The sequence below is a fragment of the Ischnura elegans genome, chromosome 11 (assembly GCF_921293095.1).
Source record: "Ischnura elegans chromosome 11, ioIscEleg1.1, whole genome shotgun sequence".
Lineage (NCBI taxonomy): Eukaryota > Metazoa > Arthropoda > Insecta > Odonata > Coenagrionidae > Ischnura > Ischnura elegans.
In genome coordinates, this window is record NC_060256.1 from 51,053,314 (window position 1) to 51,078,757 (window position 25,444).

The 25,444-nt window shown below is 41.2% G+C and overlaps 1 protein-coding gene across 1 annotated transcript in view; it reads right to left on the reverse strand.

Moving 5' to 3' along the window:
• Positions 1 to 794: 794 nt before the first annotated feature.
• Positions 795 to 25,444, reverse strand: part of LOC124167632 — a 481,758-nt gene continuing 457,108 nt past the window's right edge. Inside the window, exons 16-23 of the mRNA XM_046545612.1 lie at positions 21,752 to 22,271; positions 15,499 to 15,909; positions 11,166 to 11,466; positions 8,858 to 9,170; positions 7,480 to 7,612; positions 5,733 to 5,958; positions 4,823 to 5,076; positions 795 to 4,290 (exon numbers count right to left, since the gene is read on the reverse strand). Of these exons, the coding sequence (XP_046401568.1) occupies positions 2,932 to 4,290; positions 4,823 to 5,076; positions 5,733 to 5,958; positions 7,480 to 7,612; positions 8,858 to 9,170; positions 11,166 to 11,466; positions 15,499 to 15,909; positions 21,752 to 22,271 (3,517 nt within the window). The 3' untranslated portion in view covers positions 795 to 2,931. The remainder of the gene's footprint in view (positions 4,291 to 4,822; positions 5,077 to 5,732; positions 5,959 to 7,479; positions 7,613 to 8,857; positions 9,171 to 11,165; positions 11,467 to 15,498; positions 15,910 to 21,751; positions 22,272 to 25,444) is intronic.

Below are 25,444 nucleotides of genomic sequence, written 5' to 3' on the forward strand. Positions count from 1 at the left end.
TTTGTTGTTTGAAACATCAATTTTTTGATAATCATTGAGAAAGTGCTATTGTCATATTTTGGAAGGAGAAGCCGAAGGGAATATTTCATGTTGGAGGTGACGCCGATGGATTTTGGAACGGGGATTTATTGTGTGTGTTGGGAATGCTTTAGTGTAAGTGTAAATTTTGGAACCTATGGTAGTTCAATTATTAAAATCAATTGTAAAAGGGATATCATTGAAGTTATTTGTTTTGCTATTGCCACGATTTCCTTAGATCCTGTTGTAAGTGAGTGTGCGTGCAGGCACGAACAATTGGGGAACTTGATTTTAAGCCCGGATACGGTAAGTCTCCGTCGGGGCAATTTTCTATTTTGGGGGAGTGGAGAGTTTACAATCACATGTACGGGGAGATATCGAACGGGAGGCGGGCGGGCGGCTCTCGCGGTTTGAACCGTTACAATACGTCGCTTGGGTACTAAGCAATATTTAAACAGCTAGAAATAGAATAAATTCCCGCATACCGGTGAAGTGAACAATAAAATCATCTGATTGCATAAGAAATATCATACTGTATTCCATGCAATGGCATGGCCCCACGAAGGAAACGTGTTTTCGTGGTTAAAAAAGATAACAAAATTGAAGAGAAAGAATTCGTTTCATTCTGAAAAAGGGAAGGAAAATAGGACTGCGAAGCATCCATGGCGAGAAGGACTAATTGCTCGCTTGCCAATTGCCAAATACTTACGAGAGAAGTGCTAGGTAGGAAATATTTACAGCAGACTTTGACGAAGACAGAAAGGCAAAGACGAACGTATTAAATAAGTCAAGCAAGTGATTTATTAACACTATGAACAAAATTTTCATTGGCGAGAATTTTTATTCTCCGCTGGTAAATAGTATTACAAATACCGATTCAGTGATCAAACACTGATACACCTTAAGAAACACGTCGCTCATAAAGTACTCTCGTGTACAATAATTTTCTAGGAAACATTTATTAAACCTTATAAAAATACCAGTTTTTTTCTTTTTTCACACGAAATTTCGTTTATAATAACAACACATATGTATAAATGTTCTTTTGGCTTTTAAAACCGGCCGTCAATAGTTCCCATTATACGTAGAGGAGCATGTATAAAATTTGATGATACATCAAAGTTTTATACGCGAATAAATATTCTTCACAGAACTAAATACACATAGTTATCTTTTTTTGTTTGGAACAAATAATTTCTTTGGAATCACAGATCGATTGAATGCATAATAAACATACAAAAACCACACTCTAGATTCCTGAGACAAAAAAAATCAGATATACATATCTGGGAACATACACTAACACTTAAGTCAACGTTTGGAGTTGTATTTACAAGTACTTGCGGATCTCAGGAATCTAGCATTCACACTTATGGTCATTTAGGTATATTTGGATATTTGAGGTTTAATCTAATATAGTAGCAATGCTCACGCAAACCCTGGATGAAAGAAGTACGCAGTTTTATCAACATTGAGCAAAAAGGAATGGAGGGTGTTGTTTTTTCGTAAAAAAAAAACTTTCATATGATAATCATGACTAAGGACACTGGTTTACAAAAAGAAACAACCGCCACCGCTGGCCAATTGGCCAAATGATAGGTCTTAAAAACATTTACCTACACAAAAGTCTGGAAAACTTACGAATATGTACTTAGGCCGAGAAACTCACAATGTCTTTTCACAAAAAAAATAATCCCATAAGCCGATTTCTTGTAAATTTGGTGAGGATGCAAATGTTACGTAAATAAAGACCTCCCTTTTGAGTTTCGCAATGCAAAATAATTGAAACATTTTATCTTCCTCTCCATAATGCTGAAAAGTTGAATCACCACTTGCAAACATCGGGATGATGAGTAAGAACTTTGCTGGCAAAATCTGTCTCGAATGGACAGTGCCCATAATTTCGGAATGAGTCCGAGAACAATTTGTAACCTACTTCGGTAGCACCAAGTATTCAATACCATGAACGATCGTGTCATTATCCTGCTAATCCCTGCTTATGGGTCAAATTACGGAAACTTACGAATTTGACACATAACATGATGATCACAAAATACATAATTTATAGGAATGAAATGAAATGCTTTCTGGCAAAATATGTAATAACCGTTTAACATCCCTTCCGGTTGCCTCACCGTTTTGACTAGTATCAGATAATAGAGTATTAACAAAAAATAATATTTAAGAGAGTAGCAGTTGACCACTTCAATAATTTAAGTAGACAGTCGTTGAATTTAATCTTTGTAACCAATCCTTACTTTGATCCAAAGAAAAGGATAAAATTCAATAGGGTAAATATTCCCTCATCAAAGGGCTCTGAGTAACTTAGACTTATCTGTGGCCAACTTCCCTACGGAAGTGCTTTATTCCTTCAATTCAAGATCCAGAGGGTGTGTTAAATCGTTTGAAAATATTAAAAAAACACTCCTACCTGAGAAAAATACATAGTAGAGAAGGGTGAATCAAACTGTAAGCTCATAATAAGCACGCACTGAATAGGAACGCAGACTTTTCTTCGATGGCAGAAATGCAAATAAATTCTCATCAAGGCCACATAGCACCGTGATGAATCCACGGCGCTCAAGTTGAAAGCGTGGTCGTCAATACATAGTAACGAAATGCGACTTATTGCCGCGAGCGCTGATTCGTAGGCCGAAAATATAAAGCCTCAAGAAACCCTTTCAAATCCACGAAATCGGGCTTGATGCTTTTCGAAATCACTTCCATGAGCGCCACAAGGAGTAGATAAAAAATATGTAAACCTGTGCTGTCAAGTAAAATATTGTGGCACACACCTTCCGCGCCGAAATAACGAAACCGATGCTGAACGCAGGAAAGCGAAATGAAATCAGTCTTGGTCCAACACGCCAGAAATTTCCACCTACAATGATACATCACTACGAACCTGAGCTTTCAGTTATTTTCCGTGTCGGGAGGCGGAGGGTCAGGTGCCTCGAAGGTCCTTAACGCAATCATTTCGTCGGGCAGATCCACATCGTCTTTACCCACGACTTTAGTGCCATGTTTTGGCGTCCTGTTCAGCAAATAATCGAGGTCAGACGAAATCCTGTCCAACATTCCGTCTAGATCCTCAGACCCTGGGTCACCATCACCGTTCACTGCCGCCGTTGGGGCGGGCTCCGCCTTTGCTTGTCCAAAAGCCTCGTCAACAGAACCCTTACCCTCTTCCCTACCTTCCGGTCGTCTCCGTAGCTCCTGTAATACTCTCTCGTCCAGCAGAGTCTTATCCGACAGCTCCGTGGCTGGAATAGAGTCTTTAGGCTTGGGACCTGACGAAGCTCCGGCCGCTTCTTCACCATCCTCTTCCTCCTCTTCTTCTATTATCTTCATCTCCTTACTACCCAGAGTACCGCCAGCGCTGCGATACAATGAGTACTTGCTGGGTGGAGCCGGTGGCACGTTGTCTGGGACCGGCCTAGAGCTGGTCGCCAGGGGAACCACGCGCACAGAGGGATAAGTATTCCTCATCACTTCCTCGTTTGTCAGGACTATCCTGTCAGGGTCCACACTGGGGCACACCCCCATGGAGATCCTGTTTTCGGGCACATCCAGCACGTCAGGGCACTGGAGCGGCTCCGTCACTCCCTCGTAACCCTCAGGGGACAGCACAGGGTTCAGGGTCAACATTCCGGGGTCCGTTATGGGGGGCGGGAGATCGTCCAAGACTAAGGGAAAGGGTGCCTCCTTCTCGACGACGTCCGGCTCAGGGTTCAGGATGGTCACGGATTTCGGGGGTAAGGGGTTCTTGAGGATAGACTTCCTAACTGTCGTGGGGGTCTTGGCGCTGGGCGAGAAGGCAACGCACTTCTCCGTGCCCTCCTTATGAACGCCGGAGTCTTTGGGGGATTTTAGGCTGGACTTAGGTGGGTTCACCTCTACCTGTGCCTTCACGACGACCACTTCATCGGCCGCGCAGATGCCTTTGTGGCGTTCGTCCTCTGCCTCGTCTTCCTCCGCGCATATCCGACCGGCAACTCCGCAGCAGCTGTTGCTCCTCTGGGGCTTCCTACCCGTTCCTCCAGCCTCCCTCTGCTTCCATTCACTGTAGGGAAGGACCGCGTCGACCAGGTCGGCACTGTCGAACGCTGGGTTTGACACGCACTGGTCGGTGACGTGGGCTAGGCTGATGCCGGACGTCTGGAGAGATAGGCTCTTCTTCGCCAGAGCAACTGCGAGCTCTTCATCAGTGAGGGGGTTAGCGTCTATATACGTCTCGCCCGTGCCCGGATCGCTTCCTTGCTTCTTAAACGTCTGCGAGCAAAGAAAACTGATATTAGAAGATAATAAAGTAAAAATTGTATGATGAAATGCTCCAAAAGCCGTCTCAAAAAGAAAAGTGAAGGTACACAAACTACGACGGAAATTTTGCGAATCCAGTGTTTCAAGAAGGCCCTCAAATACATAAATCACTGTAGCAGTCAATGGGTCTGCATGACGATTTCACACTCTTATCGACAGGGAAATTCTCATTACTGAAAAGAAATGGCCTCAAGACCAACAGAACAAAAACATTTTATGAATTTAAACTTTTACATTGGAAGTTCACTGTATTTATTTTAAATTATAGGCTGCTTGAGTGAAGGAAATTCCTAGAGAAAGAGAAATTTATCACCATGATACGAAATTGATGGTTTGTGGCGTAACTTTGTGAAAGCGATTTGTTGTGAAGAATGAAAAAGAAGAAACTTAGTGCCTTCGCATGAAATATTTATTTACACTATTTCGTAAAAACTTAATGATAGGTGCAAAACTTTAAGTCCTGCTCTGGACAACTTCCTCGTACCTTGATTTCCAGCTTGACGCTGTCCGTGCCCCTCATCACGACCCCTTGCGTGCCCAGATCCAATCCTCTCAGTTCCAAGCCGCTCTTATTGCCGATTTCCCGCATGCCTTCCGTCACGGAGAAGAGCACCGTGTCAGTGCTAGCTCCGTCTCCCCCTCCCCTCTGCCCCCACTCCCTCCCGCTGCCCCTCACCTTTTTGCGCAGGGAACCATGGTAACCTGAGTCTTCGTTCCCCAAGTCCGGCTTCAGAGACACTGAAAGCAAGAGAAATTACGCGGTATATTTCAAGCGAAATGAAAAGCACTAAGAAGTGTAGGAGAAAAAAGTCTTCCAACGTGATTCTGTAAAATAATCTTATAATGTAATGTTTTGAATGATTTTATCGAGGAGTTTCATTCAGGAGAGTATTACTGCAGCACAATGTATTTGTTTCCTCCTTGAAGCAGGCATTTTAAAATACATAGCACATATTTTGACAGCCGTTGTGAATTTGAAAAGGTACCAGATTCATACATACTTATGTAGAATGGAGGTGAATATACGGCATAGGAAAGGCTATTACTACCGATGCAGATTACTGAATTGAAAAAGCTTCACGGTAATAGGTTTAGTTTAAATATCGTTAGTATACAGTAAGGCCAATCAGATTTATGATCATCTATGTTTCTAAAACAGGCAAATGGTTTTGGGTTTTTCAGAAACCGTTTAAAAAAATGTTTGAGGAAACCCGCTGGTGTATTTGAAACAACTCCTTGGGTAACGGAAGATTTAAAAATATCTAGAGCATGGAAAGGGTTAAAAATAAAAGAAGGATTGAGGAGGAGGACCAGCATAATACACCGACAATACGTGAGCGAAAGTTAGCCACCAGCGCACAGAATACAAGTGAATGTTTACGCGCGCTACTAACGTGTGAGCGGGCTGTCGAGTGAGTCTGAGCTGTCGCTGTCTTCGCTGTCGTCGTCCTCGTCCTCATCTTCCTCCTCGTCTTCGTCGTTGTCCTCGCCTCCACAACGCAGTCGACGCGAAGTCTTCTTGCCGCGAACCCTCCTCTTCCGCCGACCGCCCCTGAACAGGCGGCAAAGACCCAGGGGTGCCTCACTCCTCACCACGTAGCACACGAAGATAACCACCCCCTATAAAAGGAAATATGGTAACTCATTGTTCAAGGACTGAATTGAATTCAGCTTCAACAGCTAAACACGAAATGTGCTCAAGTATGATTACGACATCTTTAATATTATTTCTTGAACTTCACCGCCCAGAGGACTAGGTAGGTTATTACAGAGGGCGAATCTAACGAAAATCAATGTAGGATGATCACAACCAGGGGCGGATCCAGGATTTCTTTCTGGGAGGGGCACAAGCAAGGCCGTATCCAGGATTTTGGTCAGGGGGGGCACAAGGATACCTCGTCATACAAAACGAACGGAATGATAATGGGACCGTATTAAAAATCTAGCATATTTTTAAGGGTCTGGGGGGGGGCACGTACCCCCGTGCCCCCCCCCCCTGGATCCGCCTATGATCACAACCTCCCACGCAAAGAATAGGGACATTCTATCCAGGCTAAACTCGAGCCCTAGAACTTCGGCTCCACTGGCGTGGACTTTACCACGCCAACACCGAGACCGGCGAAAGTAATCAACTATTCTTCAATTTCTATATCAACTTTTCATCTATTAAACGCTAAAACATTGTTATGAAACTCACTAGAGTACAGGAAAACGGAAACCATGATAATTGTAATTTTATAAAAACAGCAAGAGAGTGCGACTTAAATAAACTTCATAATACATCAGAAAATTTGGTCTAAATAGCTGCGTAAAAAGAAAGCGTAAATAGTTGCTTTCCACGAAAAAATACTACTTATTAGGAACATGTTTAATTTTTTTGTCTTTACCTATCCGAAATCAGCACCTTTAAGAAACTTACATCAGGGGACTCAAAAAATATAAAATGATGAACTATCACAAACATCCTAACCCGAAAAATAGAAATAAACTGCCCATACAGTACTCGAAACCGTGACCCCACCTCCCCGAGGCCATATCACAGATGTAGGAGAGAGTAACTGGATGACCTTTAACCTTCGTAAATAATATTTCATATTTAACCTGAAATCGAGGAAAAAGAATAAAAAGGCGTTTGGCTTCCCGAAGTCCTGATTCTTTTCCCCCAAAATCAATCGCACCAATATACGTCTTGAGGATGCCACCGAAAATGACGAGTCACACAAGATTGGCTATCATAGAAACATTGATAAGGGCAGAAATATAAGAGCCATTTAAATGGAATACATCATTTAGTTACATACATTGAGTCCCTCAGGTTATCTCATGTCATGACATCAAATTGGCATACTACTGCATTTCCCGCAAACCCTTATGTAATTAATCAAGATAAGTTAAATACGGAAGGAGTAATGGAATAGAAATTTAAGATAATCATACCCACATACACTCGTGTGTAGTTGCTCTAGGATTCATCCCATTATCAGCATAACTAAAAATTAGCATGTAACAATTTCAATATACATATCAATTGTACGAGGCCAAGTATGACGGAGGTCTAAAAAATATTCCGCAATTAGTTGTTACGTGTTAAAAAAGATAATTTGTTATAGATTAAACATAACGTCAAAAACCAATGCTTACCAGCAAAGCGCTTGATATGCTAAAGAAGTAATGTGTCACCACATCATCCGGAATGTTTATGTAGAAGACTGACGCCGTCTCCATGACAACCATCGAGGAAAATATCGCAGCAGCCCTTCTCAGGAAAGCGACTCTGAAAAGTTCAAAACATAAATATTAATGCATGCATAATAAAAACACCGCTACCTTTATCGGTTGTATACCTTAATATGATTTTCAAAATTTCACGCGTTCATTCAGCGATGTTTATAGGCGCGCTACTTTTTCTGTAAAACTTTGAAGTTACTACAGTCTTCACGTCTACTTTTTACCTTGAGAGATAGGCACCAAGAGATTAAATCTCTTCGTAGAATAAAAATCATCGCAATGCCACTTGCAGCTCCAAAATGCTGTAAAACCCCTCTGCGGTCGCCAATGCCGGTTTCAGGCCAAATTGCCCGTCATTAGCGGCCGGTCAATAGGGTATCTCTTGGTAGATTACAAAATTCTAATGAGCATTTATATAATAAGTGTTATATCTTGTTTCTAGCAACTATTGATGGCATATGACAAACCATTACATTTATTTCTTCAAAATATCGGCTGATGGCCTTCATTTTAATTGGTTACATTCCACTTTAATTTGATATTGTCCAAGCAACATAATTCTCTCAACTTTGGACTACGAGCTTTTCCTGGAACTCTATCGTATTTTCTTTTTGTTCCTCCAAATTTTTTTAGAGGAAGGATTTTTATGATTTGATTTAATCATTCGGTTTTGGGAAAATAAAGGGAAGGCCTCTGAATAGAGATGGCCTTTACAGAGTAGACCACGTAATCGTGATGGCCGTATATAGAAGTTTACTGTACACATAGCCCTTGCCTCAAAATTAATAACTACTCATCAAGAAAATCCAAAACCAGGTCACCTTTAGCCTCTTCCTGCCACGCGCCAATATATCGGAATTTGCTCCACCGGCGAAAAGTGCCATGAGCCTCCACATCGGCTCGAGGGTACACCAAATTTATTATCATTAATTCATTTTGTTTTATCTTTTACCGAATAGAATATTGAAGACAATAAAAATGCATTTTTAGCAAAATAAAAATATTTCATGATACCTAAAAATTAACTTCATAATGTATTTTTTCATAAATTGCAACTTAATTGTAAAATATCCTTCGACATTTATCGCTAATACCACCAAATTTCGGTGGCACTGAGAGGGTTAAAATCCCTAGCGATCCAATGGAATATGTCGGGCCAAAATTGAAAAAAGAAAAAGTCAATTCGCAAAAATGCGGTAGGTCATTCCTTACGATAAACATTCTAGTAAGAAATTATACAATACTAAAAAATTTAAACTGAAACTGCGAAACTTGTGGTGGTTTTGCTCACCTCCTCCGAATGATTCGCACGTCTCCCCTCGCCTGGACGTTCTCCAGCCGCGTGGCGATGGACCCATCCTCCGCGGCGCCCGTCAGCGTGAGTCCGTTGGGTCCGCGCGTGGGCGCCGTGATCAGCACGAGCAGGTTGCGCAGGCGCCGCAGCAGCGAGGCGCAGAGGAAGGCGAAGAGCAGCGAGATGAGGCTGGCGGAGGCGAGGAAGACGTTGAAGAGGGAGGAACCGAGGGCCAGCCACCACGAGGGAAGGTCCCAGCCGGAGGCGTGGTGCGACAGGTGGGTGGCCAGCACGGCCAACACGGGCAAACCTAATGTTTAACCGGAAGAAAAACAATGGTGAAAGTCTTAATCCCATACGAGTCATCCACATATGGTAAAATCCACCGCATTCTACGACGGCATAACACCAAAACCATCCATCTGCCACCACAGGGGCGGATCCAGGATTTCTTTCTGGTGGTGGGGGGGCAGAAGCAAGGACGTATCCAGGATTTTGTTCTGGGGGGGCACAAGGATACCTCGTAATATAAAAGGTACGCAATCATAATGGGACCGTATTAAAAATTTAAATAACGGAGATAGCTACAGTTGAAGTACTCGATTTTAAGGAGTAAAACACTAAATACTATCATGGTTCTCGAGTATGGGATCTAATTAACTTTGTTAATAACTGACTTTCTGGTGCAAGAGAAATAATATTTATGGTTATTAAATGTAACCTCTCGTATCTTTATCAGTATTTTCATTTTCTTGTGAAATGTTGCTAGAGCAGTAGATACACACGACGAATATAATAGAGGTTCATTTTTATTCCGCAGACAAGCACACACGCCAGTTGCTTTTCAAATTAGCTCATAAGCTTTGAAATCGACGTGTAATGGACCAAAGCTTGTACCGCTGTAAGAAGAGGATAGAAATTGTTTTTATTAGAGAATTGCATGCTGACTAAAAACTATAATCACACCTAAAACTAAACAGTAGCACGAAAATAAAATATTTTCGAAAAAAACAAGACGGCATTAAAGCAAATACCGTTTTTTTTTTTTTACACTGCGCCCTTAGAGTGCACAAAGGTTATTTCCAGTATCGCGATAAGAAAAACAATTTACCCAACTTTGACTTCAAATTCACCGTAAACGGCGTAAAAAAAGGTGAGAAGTAAGATTTGTTCCACCGGTAAACTTTCACAGTTTACAACAGGCAATTTTCACATAAGATACGACGGACGAGAAGACAGAAAGATGAGGGAATCCGGCGGCAATTGCTTGAGACTCACATTTAACGGGCATCTCCAACTCGAAGCCACAGGTTTATTTCTGCACGAAACCACATGCCCCGTGGAAACAGCGTAGCGGGAAGCAACCGTATCGTGATACACTTCCGGAACACAGTGGAAACGCTAGTAACTTCAGCAATCAACTGCGCTCCTCCATAACGGAGCTCGTTATTCACAGAAGTAAATTTAACAGCTTCACACATAAAATATCGAGGGAATGTTTTATGAGTTAGTATTCGAAAACGTTCGCACTCGAGTTTATTATGACGAAGCCGCCAAATGACCTAGGTAGTAATTAAAAGTAAAAGAAGAATAGAATTCACGAATTAACTGTATGCAGTGGCCTTAACGCGGTAATTTCCCTAACTTTGCCTTCTTCTCCATTTACGACCTAACTATAACTGAATATTACTGCTAATGCAATGTACTCCTAGCAGTTGGTTGCCTTAATTACATGACACGGAAACGATTGTTCTTCAATGATTTTTCACCCGCTAACTAAAACACGACATTGAATTGCAGACATAGTACTTAAAAAGAAAAGTTCACAGAAAAATTCAGTGGGTTCAAAATTGTGCGCTAAGTAGTTATGAGTAGCTACAGGCTAAATCATGGGCTAAAACCAAGTAAATATGAGTCGCTGCCGTCAAGAGAAAGAGTCAATCATACGAGAAGATTAACAGGAACTATATATGTACTAAAATAATTAGAAACGTACTTTCAAATTCAGACAACAACATACTATATAACTGTAACACGTTGATGGGGTGTCGGGGGGTGTGGAATACCCGCCAGGGTAAGCGGGAGGTGCGGGGGCACTCCTTTAGAAAATTTTCAAGATAAAGGATTCAAAATGGTGAGTTTTACGGCTTTCAGGGGGATATTTTATTAATATTTACACTATTCTGTAAGTAATATTAATCCAATTAAGTAAAATGGATTTAACTTTTAAAAATTTCTGAGCTCTGGGGGGGGGGGTTTTATCCCCCAAAACCCCCCTCGCTGCGCCACTGCATGGAGCACCCACCTGTCACGATGCCTAGGATGGTGGGCCGGAGGTGGGAGAGGCGGGGCAGGTTGGCCAGCGAGCTCTTGGCGCCCATCCTCGGCGCCACCACCGGGGACGCCGCCCCCCTCTGCTCCCCGCTCCCTTCGCCCCCGCCCGTCCTCGCCGCCGCCACGGCCGCAGCGGCGGTCGCGGCGCCCACCTCAGCCGCTCCGGCGGCCGTCACCACCTCCGCGTACACGATGAGCACCTTGCTCAGGTGCGACGACATCCCGGTCAGGAGGAAGCCCTCCAGGCAGGTGGTCACGTACGGGTAGGACGACTGAGGAAGGAAGGGAAATTGAGTAATAAGGCACCGAATTTATCTCTCACGACGCGCCGAAGGTGCATGGAAGAGGAACAGTGAGTAAAAAAACTCTCTTCAACCAGTCAGTTCACAAAAGCATACTGAAAAAAGGCGCATGCGTATCATTTACCTTGCTATGTGATGTTTTTGTGCAAAGAAAACTTAAAACTATTGAATTTTAACATGGTTTAGAAAGCATTAGAACATTAATTGAATGACTATTCAATAAAAAAATCAATCTGGTGATATTTTTTTTACTATTTTCACTTGAATTTGCTGCTTCGAAATTCCTAAATATGCTGCACTTTTGAAATATTTTGATTTTTTCTTACAAATCGATGGAAATCTTTGAACAAAAAATTGTTTAAAACATTGAAAAATTGTATCAAAGACATTGCTAATTACGCGAACAACAATTATGAGTAAGTACAATTATTCTGTACTTTTCCGCTACGTCTAATACCAGCGTTCATCTTCTAGGTATATGTCGCGTCATTTGAATTTTCAAGACAAGTTTCGCCCTTTGTCCGGGAGACATTCTCATGTAGAGTCATCCCACTACACTCGACCTAAAGACGTCTCCAGGACAAAGGGCGAAACTGTTGTACTATAAACATACTACCACTTCCTAAATTCGTTAATACTAGGGTATTTACGACTTCGACGATAGTGAATAATAATAGGTCTAATGAACTAGTTCAATGCAGGCGGGATAGGGTAAAACGGGGTTGCATGAGCTCAGACTATTACAGGAGGAGAAACCCCAGACTAATCATATGCACAGTAGTGAAAAATGTTAGTCTATTTTAGCACAATCCATTGGCTATTCAAAGTCTATTATGAAATTCTGCCTATTCTTTACCAGAGTAGGCCTCATTCCTAAAACCCATTTGCATGTTCGAAAACATAACCTAAGCATTTAGCGAATAGCCACATTAAACCACCATCATAAATCAACATCACAAAATTGCCATAAAATAATAGATTTGTACCTATTTTCACGAGTTGCAATCCTGAATTTTAATTTCAGCCCAAAAAGTCACATGCAATAACTTCCAGTATTGAAACTTCATTCGAATTGTCTATTTTATGCAAACCTGACTGCTTTTATGTGGTCGTTACCCGTTAATAAAGACTCGTTTACATTGCCAAAATGAAGAATAATGAAATGAATGGTAAAGGCTGATGCATTGTGGAATCCATTGTAGGATATGAAAGAATTTTATTTTTTAATCTAATTTTCCACATAAACCATTATTTCAGAAGACATGTTAACATGTTTCACTGCAGGATAATGTGCAGGATTCTGTAAATAACCACTTCAAAGGACACCCAAAAATATGTCCATGAATGAATTTTAGCAAGACCGACAATATCATCCATTTTAAGAGGCACACACACTCTGATATTTGATCCAACAGCTACAATGTAATTAGCGTAAACTTCCTCCTTCATCCTGCGTAGACGAAAGACTAATTTTACGCGATGTGCCCAAACGCGTATTTCATTAATGTATCCACGCGAAAGAATCTTTACAAATAGCGTTTACCACAACGAGAAGATAAGGAAAATCCTCTATATTCATAGGCGGATCCAGGGGGGGGGGGCACGGGGGCACGTGCCCCCCCCAGACCCTTAAAAATATGCTAGATTTTTAATACGGTCCCATTATCATTTCGTTCGTTTTGTATGACGAAGTATCCTTGTGCCCCCCCCTGAACAAAATCCTGGATACGGCCTTGCTTGTGCCCCTCCCAGAAAGAAATCCTGGATCCGCCCCTGTCTATATTTAACATGCTTTAACATATTTCCCAATGATAAATAGCCTTCTTTTCGAAGAAAATACTCCCTGGATACTTCAAATGTATAGATAGCAAAAATAAGGAAATAGATCGGGAAGTCGTGAATAAATCAATTTTAGCGCCTGCGGACGAGAACACTTTCAATAAATGAAGGTTTCATAATAGCAATAATGTTCCTGATATAGGATAAGAAAAAGATTTTATTACGACTGAAAGAATGTTACAAGCGCACCACCAACCAAAATGTCCTTATAAATTGGGAAAGCAGCTTTTTACTTTATTTCTTCCACCAGTTCGTAAAGATGCTATAATCTCCCATTTGGATGATAATCCTTTCCCAAGGCCCTGTCCTCCTAAACAGCATCATATGCTCTAATATGCCATTTTTATCCGTGCCGTGGGTATCCTGGAGGTTATTATGCATTTATGAATGAAAACGACCATGTTTGGTGAGCTGTTGGATCTTTTAATGAATCGTTCAATGAATCATTCTTTGCTCGAGGCAACCACAACGATAGGATGGAAATGAACCGTTCCCGAGGAAGTGAGCTATTGTAAGTGAGCCGTTACTCAGGCGCCGCAGGTGGTCATTTAATAAACTTAAAACAATGCACGTGTTTGGTTACACATTTCGCGTCATCTAAAATTAACCAAGAATTTGGAAACTTCGTATAGCCCGCCTTCTAACTAGATCGCGCGATTTTCTTTTCTCGCCCATCATGCCTAGGACCCATTCATCTTTTCCATAACAATCTAAATCCTTGGTTACAAAACAACCTATCACACAATCCTATTATCTTATTCAGCCCAAATATCTAATACTTCGATTCATTTTAAGGGCTCTTAAAACAACCCCTTTTCAGTTGATTTCGCAACAAAAATGAGATTCAAAATCTTGATTTATTCTAATAAAATTATTGTAAAAACGAAGAGATATTTTCAAACGCCTGAAAAGTGATTAAAAAATATAAAGATGTTAGATAGATAAAACTCTTTGTTTGGAGACTGAACTCTATGAAATTAGATAAAATCTTATCGAAAATAACAATCACTTAGTTTAACTTCTCCAACCCGATAGAGGATGAATAATCTAAATCAAACAAGATAGCCGGACACCTCAAACAACATATGAAAACACACAAATCAGCAAGATCCTGCTCTATCAAGTAGAGTCACGTTATCGAACACAGAGGAGCACCCGAAATTATCTTCGAGGAAATAAAATTTAACAAAAACATCTGGACAATGGAATGAAAAAATTCCCTCACTACTTAGGAGAGCACGTTCTCAAAAACGGAAGACAGCGCGGAAACATCTACCACCAGGATCAAACAATGCGGGAACATGTAACCAAATATCCGGCCGCTCTCGTGGTTTCCGGGTTTCCACCGCATTGATTGTTGTCAGATGACGACAGTTTCTCCGGTTATCACGCCAGCATATTCAGATTAGGTTGTGTCACAACCTGAACCTGTCATGACCATGACCTTAAGATGTTTCTTCATGTTCATTTTCATGTTCCGACCAGAATTTAAGTTCATCTTTAGGTTTCAACCAGAAGATACTGGCAGGACCAGAGACATTTCCGTCATCAGACATAAAAACCATGACAGCATCCTCTTCCGTCATGACGAGTTCCATGACGATATCCACTGTCTGATGACGGCAGTTTCCCCGGCAATATCATCGGTATCTTCAGGCCAGAACCTGACCTCATGGTGCTGGTTCAGGTTCATTTACAGGTTCCGACCACTTCATCTTTGATCAGTTCAAGTTGTTATTCAGGTTATGACCCGAAGATGCTGGCAGAAGAAACTGTTATATTTAGACATAAAAAACGTACTGAAAACTATGACAGCAACCACTGTCCGAACCTGTGAAAAATATCTACACGCTCTCATGGTTTCTGAGTTACCACCGCATTGATTATTGCTAGACAAAAAAGTTTCCACGGCAATATCGCAATCATCTTCTAGTCAGAACCTGACCTGAAGATGTTGGTTCAGATTCGTCTTCAGGTTCTGACCTGGAACCGGACCGGACTGGAGAAGGACCGGACAAACGGTAGTATTTATGCATAAAAAACGCGGAGGAAACCATGACAGGATCCATTTATCACCGTGGAAGCCTACGCAAGAAGAAATAACCTACCACATGAAATCAAGAAATCCCTGCACTCCCCGGATCAGTGTCGAACGGTACGTACCTTGGGCAGGGATGCCTGCATGGCGTAGAGGAAGACGGCCATTGCCCCGACCACAGCTGCGCAGCACTGGATCTTCAGCAGGTGGAGGCAGGAGGGGAACCGGCAGGGCCGGGGACGGCGTGGCCGCGGTGGCGGGGACAGCCTCCGCGAGGCGCTGGGCGACGAGTTGGCCTGCTGGTGCTTCCCCCGGCGCCCCAAACAGAGGCCGCTGCAGCGAACCAGGAGACTCACCGTAGGCCGCAAGCACAGCAAGGACAGCAGGGAGAGAAGCGATAGGGCTAGGCACGCTCCGCAGCCAGCACCGGCGACGCCTCTGGCCCCAGGAGGGCCTCCGTACCCCGGAAGCAGCATCCACCAGCTGCCTTCGCCTATTATACCGCTGCGGACTTCTCCGTCAGTTTCCCAGGGGCGCTGCGCGTTCCAGGGCGGGCGGGGGGGAGAAGAGCGGGGGCGCGCATGAAAATCGAATTTTAGCGGGAGATGTAGTCGGCGTGGCCGGGTGGGGTGGCTGGCCCCCGGAGCGGGAGGGGAGTGTAGACGGGGGAGCTATGACACACACACAGGGGGATGCTCCTTGCAGCTGACTGAGGGGTGCAGTCTAGAGCCCAGGGGTCGGCTACCCTTCCAGCGCACTTTCATCCGGCCCGCACAACTACGTTATTTCAATCGTTTGGGTAGCTTAGATTGAAATGATTATCTAACTAGTTATATATAGTTTTACTAAATAATAAATTCCGTCAAGCAATTTTTTTAGAAACTAAGATGGAGATGATTACGTAACTACTTCAAAATATTTTTAGAAAATAATACGTCCCGTTAAGCAATTATATAAGCCACTAAAATTCAGATAGCTACCTCGTTAGTTTTAAATAGTTTTGGAGAATAATACCTCCAGTCAAACTATTACGTTTCAAACATTCAAGCTAAAAAGTTCAGAGAAAAATATTTTTTCTCGGCTCAGGGGTTGGACATCCTCCACTACATTTCAGATAGCCCATAAATGTATGATATTTCAATCTTTTGAGAAACTAAGATCGAGATAGTTATCTCACAAGTTTTGAACAGCATTAGAAAATAATATGTCCCGGAAAACTATGAGATATCAATCATTTGAGCAAACAAGATTGCGGGGAAAAGAGTATTTTCCTCAGTCCAGGGGTTGGATACATTCCAGCACACTTTGTCCCTGCCCGAAAAGCTGTTATATTTCAATCTTTTGAGCAACTTAGATTGAGATGATTATCCAACTAGTTTGAAATAGCTTTAGACAATAATACGTACCTCCCTAAAAACCATGAGATAGCAATCATTAAAGCTGGACAGCACACTTTCATCCGGTCCGTAAGGCTAAGATATTACAATCATTTGAGCGACTAAGTTTGATACGATTATCAAAATAGTTTTAATTAATTTAAAAAAATAATACGCTGATTACTAATACGACAAACCAACCATTTAATCGAGATGATAATATTAGAAGTTTGATATAGTTTCAATTACTTACCGCTAGAGAGTTAGAAATAGCTCATTTGTGCAACTATCATTGAGATAATAAAATATATATTTTCGGAAATAATACGAGCCTTAAGATTGTGACATTTCAATCATTTGAGGAACTAAGATTGAGCTAGAAATAAATTAAATTTTAAACATCTTTCAAAATAATACTTATGAGGTAAAAATTATTTAATCTATTAAGACTAAGAAAAAACTCCATCTTCTTTAACGACCGCTTGATTTTTAAATCTAATCAAAACAGCCAGTATATGTCATTTTAGGTAATCACAATATCTTACTTGGTCAAAGTTGCGCAATTGGATGAATTCTATCATGATGAAATTGAATTTTTGTTAAAGGGTACTTCATCATTAACAACATATATTGAAAAGCATATGAAACATTTATTGAAAAAATTTAAAGTAAATAAACTTGGCAATGCCCTCATTTCATTTTATTCAAAGTGTAGCTATATCTGCAACATATATGCACGTATTTGTGATGATGAAGTACACTGTAACAAAAATCTCAAGCCTTGATGCTCGAATTCATGAACTTTGGCAAAGGATATGATTTTGATTCGCTAAAATAAACAATACCTACTAATCAATTTAAATCGATTTAGTGCGAAAAATATGACAATATTTAGATTTCTTAAAATTCTTCTTTTATGTCTAAAGGTATTACGTTGAAAGCCTCTTTAAGTTCAACAGTCTTCTATACAGATACTGGTTGGCTATGCTACACAGGATACAATTTATGAATTTTCCTTTCCATAAGAGTATTACCGAGGATTTTGGCGTAGACAAGGTTATTCAAAAAAATAACAAGAAAAAGCAGGTCCTTTAAAAACATTGTAAAGATATAGCTGCGCCAAGACACCCCGTCGTTATGTTTCTTTACAAGAAATAAACTACCATTCTAATCCTTAGTTTCCTTTGTGTAAAAGATTTGTCTGATGCTTTCATCATTGAAAGTTACACAGAATATGCGAAAATGTCCATTTTTCGAGTGAAATCTTACTTTAATGAATGATTACAGATAATTACTCTTCTTAAATGTCATTGTAGCAAATACAGATCAACTGACCTTCTTTCTTTTTTTCCGCTTCGTGTTCCTTCGCGCACGACGAGGTCGAGTGACCTATTTGATTGCTTCACCCCCCGCCTTTCTGTCTATAAACGTTCTTTTCCATACAGACTTCCTTCTTCCATTAACTCCTATGCCAAATGTGTTCCAAATTGTGATCCTTTTTTTCATCCCTCATCCATCTTGTACCTTCACTATCGTAATTTTCCCCCTATTCCTCACACCACCCGATGAAATTTACAATTCTTTGTTATTTATTTGTAAATACTGTTGAATATTTTTAGTTCATTATTGGTTACGTTGCTTAATATTATTAAATTGTTTCTCCTGTTATTGTAGTCCTTTGTAATTGGCCTCGTGCTGTTTTTGGACTGGATTAAATAAATAAATAATTTAAGAGGACGAGGCAACCCAAATATGTTGGTAAATTAGCATTATATCCGTCATTTCCAGCAAAATAACTCTCTACCTCCATAAAGTTCAAATTAACTCGTACTTAAGCAACCAATTAACTTAATTTTCCTCAATTTGAGCTAACCTTCACTCCTGAAGGAAGTAAAATCAGTCGTGATATAAGACGACAAATACCGCCATTTCGATGAAACGTGAGAAATTGCTATTTCATTTCAAGGAGCATTAAATAACTCTTTTCAGAACGTAAAATGATAACTTCGTTGGACGATAAGCTTCCTGCAATATATACCATAGGAAGGAGTTCAAGGCAAAGGGTGAGAAGAGAGCTTGAAATAAACTGCGTGCCGTGGAGGAAGGACTGAATGTATTCCAAGATCATAAAAACTCCACCGTGAAGCTCTCGTAAAAGCCACTTCGTAAAGAGAAGCGCCTCTGATAAGAACCCATAGTCGTGCCCTCATCTCTGCACAAAAAAAATAGCGTTACACAGATACCTGTTTCTAGCCTAAGGGATCACCCCGGAACATGGGCTGTTTTGGACATTTTACGTATAAATTACGCTGGCGGATTGTTAAAGAACGGCGAGGACCTTGAAATTACCAAGGAGATCATCTTCAATGAAATTACGCAAGCAGCATCCACCTACCTCATCACTCCGCCTTCCGTTCTACTTCACTGCGTTTCCATGACGACGAAGCCTGCCCTCATTTCCCGACCGAGCAGATAAAACTTGAAGGGTCTCATTCACGTTTTAAACCCGTTCAGTATCCCTTGAGGATTTTCAAAAGCGTATTCAGACGCCTTCCATGAAATGCATCACAAGAGTGTTCGCACAAGCTTCACACTACGCCTAAGAAAGGCTGTATTCATCTTGAGAGCCGCATAAATATTGTTTTTCTGGAGATTCGAAAACCCGACCCATAAATATATCAATTGTAATAGATAAAGGGAATTTAGTAAGCACCAGGGGCGCCGCCTTAAAAAAAATATTGGTGGGGCCCATATCGGAGGTCTTGCCCCAGGAAGAGGCTAAATTGAAAGTGTGTCGCAGCACCACGCACTTCCATGATTCACAACACTTGATTCAGCTGGTTAACAAGTTAACCTGCTTAATCTTATAATTATTTGTTTCAACACTCATTGTTGAATTTATTTTAAAAGGTAACTATCGTCAAGCATGGGAAATAAAAATCCCCAATACATTTTTGTTATTTCACAAAGCATAATATAACTTAATTATTTTCTTGAATTATTGAGGGGGCTCCGCCACCCCAAACGAATCTTTGAGGGGGCTCGGGCCCCCTCAGGCCCCATGGAGTCGGCGCCCACTGGTAAGCACACGCTGGGAAAGCTTCAGATATTTTATTCTCCGACGGAGAAAGAGTTCAGAGGAGTGGGAGAAAGGAGAATTCTTCAAAAAACTTAAGGCAGTGGCGTAGCGAGGGGTGTTGTCTGGGGGGTTCGAACCCCATAAAAATATGGAAACACAATTACTTTACTTCATAAGAGAAAACCAAAGCATTGAAAAAACTTGAATTTACAAAGAATTTCTTTGAAAGATGAAGTTTTTTCAATTGAGAAAAGTGTTAAAATTAGTTTAAAACCCTCTACTTAGTACCCTATTTTAAAAATATTTTCCCTCCTGGTTTTGGACCCCCCCGAACAAATTTCCTGGCCACGCCACTGCCTTAAGGTAAAGATGGGATAACTTATTTGGGAGGCATGATGGCCTGATGACAACAATCGTAGAAGGACAGATGGAAGGGAAGAAGGGCAAGGGACGGCCTTCAACGAGTTACATACGGCAGGTAATATACGATGTAAAGAGAAGAAATATGTCGCTATGAAAAGGATAGCGGATAGGAAAGAGTAATTGAGAACTGCGTCATACAAATCTTAGGATTGTTGACTAATGATGATGGTGATGATGGGTCAGGGTTGCCACTCTAATTAAATTATAAAATTAAAGTTTTTTTCCAGGTTTTCACGGTCTGTTGATAAGCCATTTTTTGGTAGAAATATTGCTCACGTAACAATCACCGGCCGCAAGTAAACTAAACAATACCTCCACTGCAAAAACGCTCAACAATTGCCCACCGAATCAAATCCGCTCATCTAGTAGCCCAACAATACGAAGGCGCTCAGCTGCATTAGTATTGTTGGGCTACTAGATTCGCTCAGCATAATGAATGAATGAATGAATTTATTAGTCCAACTTAAATGTACCCTTTTTTCAACAACACAAAATAAAGAGGAGCTTTAGGTAGCTTCAATGGTAAAAAAAAACCAGCGTTGAAGCTACCTTCCTTAAGAAAATTAAATTCCTTAAAAAATTGAATTAAAAATTAAAGGTAGGCCAGAAAACAAAACAAAGCATATATAATTTTCTGAAAGATTATTCTTATGAAACCTATACGTGACAATAACTTACATTACACAAGAACAAAGTAAACTTATGGACAAAATAAAATAAATTTCTTTTTTCACCTTTCACAAGAAATATAAAAAAAATATACATAATAATATGTATTTATCCACAAACGCTCAACTCCTATTCTCCAAACTTCGGTGGTGATCGTCATTGCTCAGGCTTCTGCCAGCTGAGCGAATTCGTATTCGTTTGGGCTACTAGATGAGCGGATTTGATTCGGTTATTGATTGTTGAGCGTTTTTGCCGTGGAGGTATCGTACAAATTCAACAAACGGAATAGAAGCCGTTAATGCAAACGGAGCAATGAGAGTGTTATTTCTTATGACGTCACTTATTGTTAGCAAAATTCAGGGCTGGCTAAAAGTTGTGAGTGGGAAAAAGGAGGGAGCAGGGTGGCAGGGAAGTGAAGAAGTGCCTTATTTCTCGCCGGGATTAATGAACAATTCGGTTACCGGTCTTCCAACCACGTGATTAAGGTCAATGCATCGTCATGAAACACGGACCAATTATTGCGTTTCGAATTTGCGTGTGTAGTTAAATACGTAAACAGAGTCTACGCGTGACTGACCTTGAAACACGATCGATATTTCTTTTTATCGGTCAATCGTAGTTTTACAATCACGTTTGAGAGATATTTCAGGTTTTATGACGAAATTCACGGCTATTTCCAGGTATTTTCACGGTGTACGAAACTCACGGCTAAATCACGGTTGTAAATTTTATCACGGTTGAGTGGGTTAGCTTACCAAGACAGGTAATCCAGCCCTGGCTTTATAAAGATGCATCCCAAAAAATAGAGGACCACATCCTCCCGATACTCACCGCTGGCTTCTTCATCGTGAGCAGGACGGCGTAGGTCCCAGGCCTCTCGCACTTGCAAGTTACGACCATGCTCCGGCCAGAACTCTGCTCCATGTCCAGACCCCAGAGGTAGGCCCTATAGCGGCCGGACACCCAGGACGCGACGGCCGCGGCGATCGCGGGCGACGGTGTCGCGACGCAAGCGTCCATCTTCCACGAATGTCCACGGAGGGATGGCGGAGCCGCCGCATTGATCTCCGCGCCTCCTCCGGTCACCAGTCGGCCGCAGGTCACGTTCCAGTAAGGCCTTCTGGGGGCGTCAGGAGTGGGCGGAGTCGGGGTGGGAAATGGAGTGGTCAGCGAGAACTCGATGTTGAAGGTGAGCGTGGAGGCTACCGGTTGGGACTGACGCCTTTTCGGGTGCAGCGGGACGGAGTGGGCAGTCTTCTGGAACGCCTTGTGCATCTTGTGACCCGCCTGACCTCCCACCTCGAACGAGATGACCCGCGACCCCAGCTCGTATTCGATATCTTGGCCATCGCTGGGGAGAAAAAATGGTTTTATATCATATCACAAAAGCAACCAACCGACACTATCGTCAGTGACCTGTGCAACTAGTCAATGCCACTTAAGCCAGTGGCGTAGCCAGGACTTTCGTTCGGGGGGGTCTAAAATTAGGGGGAACATTTTTGAAAAACAGAGTACGAAGTACGGGGCCTCAAACTTATCTTAACACTTTTCATAATCAAAAAAACTTCATTTGTCAGAGAATCTTTTGTAAATACATGATTTTTCAATATTAATTGTAAAATTGATAAATTGGCTGAATCATACCTTTCAAAAATCAAATGCGCGTAACTTGTGGTCAGTGTCTAATCGAAACTTGATATTTTGATTCCTAGGAACATACCAACGAAATTAAACCTAAAAACCACGCCTTGACCTACCCCATAAAAAATCGAAGCAAGCTGATTGACCGATGAACTATGAAGCTAAAATCACGCAGACTCACTCACTCACCAAGCAGATTTGCTCAAAGGAACAAATTTCCGCGTAGGTCTCAATCACACACGCACTCAGGTTTGGGAAGATTCCGCCTACACCAGTGACCCACTCACACCAAAGAAATAGAAAAAAATGTATAAAACTAGGAAAATAACGCTCAGACTCCGCAAGTGCGCGAGCTGCGCGATTGTTTGTTTCATAGGGTTTCGGATTAATTTTTTGTACCACCCTACTGTCTTGAGACTGTCGTGAGACTTCAATTTCCCACCCCATCACCTCATTGACCAGCAAAGAGTGCGGCTTTAGGGAATTTATTTTCTTTCCACCGTAATTTGAGATATTTCTTACTTCTCCAAGAACAACTCTATTCTAAGGCTACAATCAAATACGAGCATACATTACGATACAAAAGGGAAATAATCGAGAGCTGCATAAAATAGAAGGAAGGAAATGCGGTCCTCTAAACTATGAACTTGGGCACCCAATTTTAATCCTTCCTATCCAGTGATGGCATTTATATCCGAGGAAGCGATATTTTTTTATTAAAGGAACAGCCTAAACATTTTGGTAGACAATTAACGGTTCTTCTTCATTATAGGCTTTATACGAAGGTAAACATGCTCCGCTTTTTCAAGTACGCAGTTAAGGGGAAACTCTTGCCTTTAAAGCAACATATTTTGCGAAACAATAACAAAAACTTTTCGTTTAAAAGCGTTCTCCAGGCTGATAGATGGAAATTAAACACAAGGAAATTATGAAAATTTCATTTTCTTTCCACTTGAAAGCGCACTCATGTATAATGAAGTTTCATGTATACACAAGGAAACGGTAACCCTGGTAACATAAAAAAACAGGAGAAGTATTATATCCGTATAAAGCAAAGAGCTAAAGCAAAATAATATTTAAAATCAAGGAAATGGTTCGAGTGAAGCAAAAACGATTGAAATCTCTACGTGAATATTAAAAACCTTTTCAGCACAGAATTTCATGTTACCATTCTGATGAAGTTAATTAAAACTTTTAATATCATGGCCATAATAGGACTGATTATCGCGGCGTTCCTACACAGCTCTATAGACCACGGTTTTGGAATGATAGGCTGAAAGAAAATAGGATGTTATCTGTAGGTACATCATGGATTTTACCAAGGTTCGAGGAATTCTATGACATTACCTTAATTTTAACTTTGCAGTTTGATTGACCTTGAATAACTAAAAAGTTTCAAATGCATAAAGATATTAAAAATATGAAAACTAACTATATTAACAAATACTGTCAGTTCCGTAAAATTATAAATCGCGACACAAAGGTATGGCCGAGCGAAAAAAAATAGTTCCCCAATATCAGTTTAAGATAAATATATATTTTTTGTTGATACTCGATACCTCTACTGCGCAAACGCACAACGCCCACCAAATTAAATCCGCTCATCTAGGAGCCCAATAAAATCGAATCCGCTCCGCTGGTAGAAGCCTGAGCACAGAATTAGAGCTGAGCGTTTATGCTCCAGCTACTGCCAGCTGAGGGGATTCGTTTTGTTGGGCAAATAGATGAGCGGATTTGATTCGGTGGGCAGTTGTTGAGGCTTTTGCTGTGTAGCTATCGTGTTATTTATACGTTCATTTTTAAACATCATGTCGCATCCACGAGGATTTAACTGCAATCCCCAGGGCACTATCAGTGGCGGATAGAGACGGCGGGGGGGGGGGGGGGGCATTGCGTAGGGGACACGCGCCCCCACCTTGCGGCCACGCCCGTATTGCCAAACATTGCAGAACCACATTTATAACTTTTTATATCATAAGATGGCATTGTCTTGAATATGTATGTTATAAATTTAACTAAAATTTTCTTAAACTATGAATGGGGTTTGATTATTTTTAATCGGGATAAAAGTAAAACTCAAGATAATGAAACACTGACTTGCAATTTTCTACAAAAATAAAATTTAATTCGACTCAAGGCTGGAATGGGTAAAAGTGCAAGGCGTGCAATTCTACCCATTCCAGCCACCTCCTTGAGGACTTTCCACCCCATTTCTCCTCTCTCAGTTGTACCTTGAAAATGATGTAGTAACATCGAAACTCGAGTCGAATTAAATTTTATTTTTGTGGAAAATTGCAAGTCAGTGTTTCATTATGAATCAATTCCACTCCATCTCGCTTGATTCCTCGAATTTTATAACTCAAGATATCTTTTGCGCCCCCCCCCCTCGAGTTTATTTTATCCACTACTGTGCATTATGGACCATAGCTTAGGGAAAACACTGGGCCATAGGAAATGGAACTTGTCTACTTGGAATACAAGTAATACCTAGTCAAAATAAGTAACGAGATATCAGGCGTAACTTTGTGGAATCTATAATTCATGTAAACCAAGAAAAATATCTTCAACAACTTCCACCTAAACATTTTACTATCCGGCCATGGCTTCGCCGAACTGTAATCATCATCAGGTTTCAATGTTGACTGGTAGATGTCGAATGTTAAATCTGCACCACAGGATCATTTTTTCATTTCTTTTGGAGAGAGAGCTCGAGCAAACGCTCAAATGATGGCCGAAAAAATGACCCTATCACGAGATCATTTTCCGCGATAGCTCGAGGGATCGAATTCTAACCCTTTTTCCATCACTCGCTAAAAGTAAACACTTGAATCCATAATACTAAGATAATTTTAAGGCATACAGTGACAAGTAGGAGTATAAGTA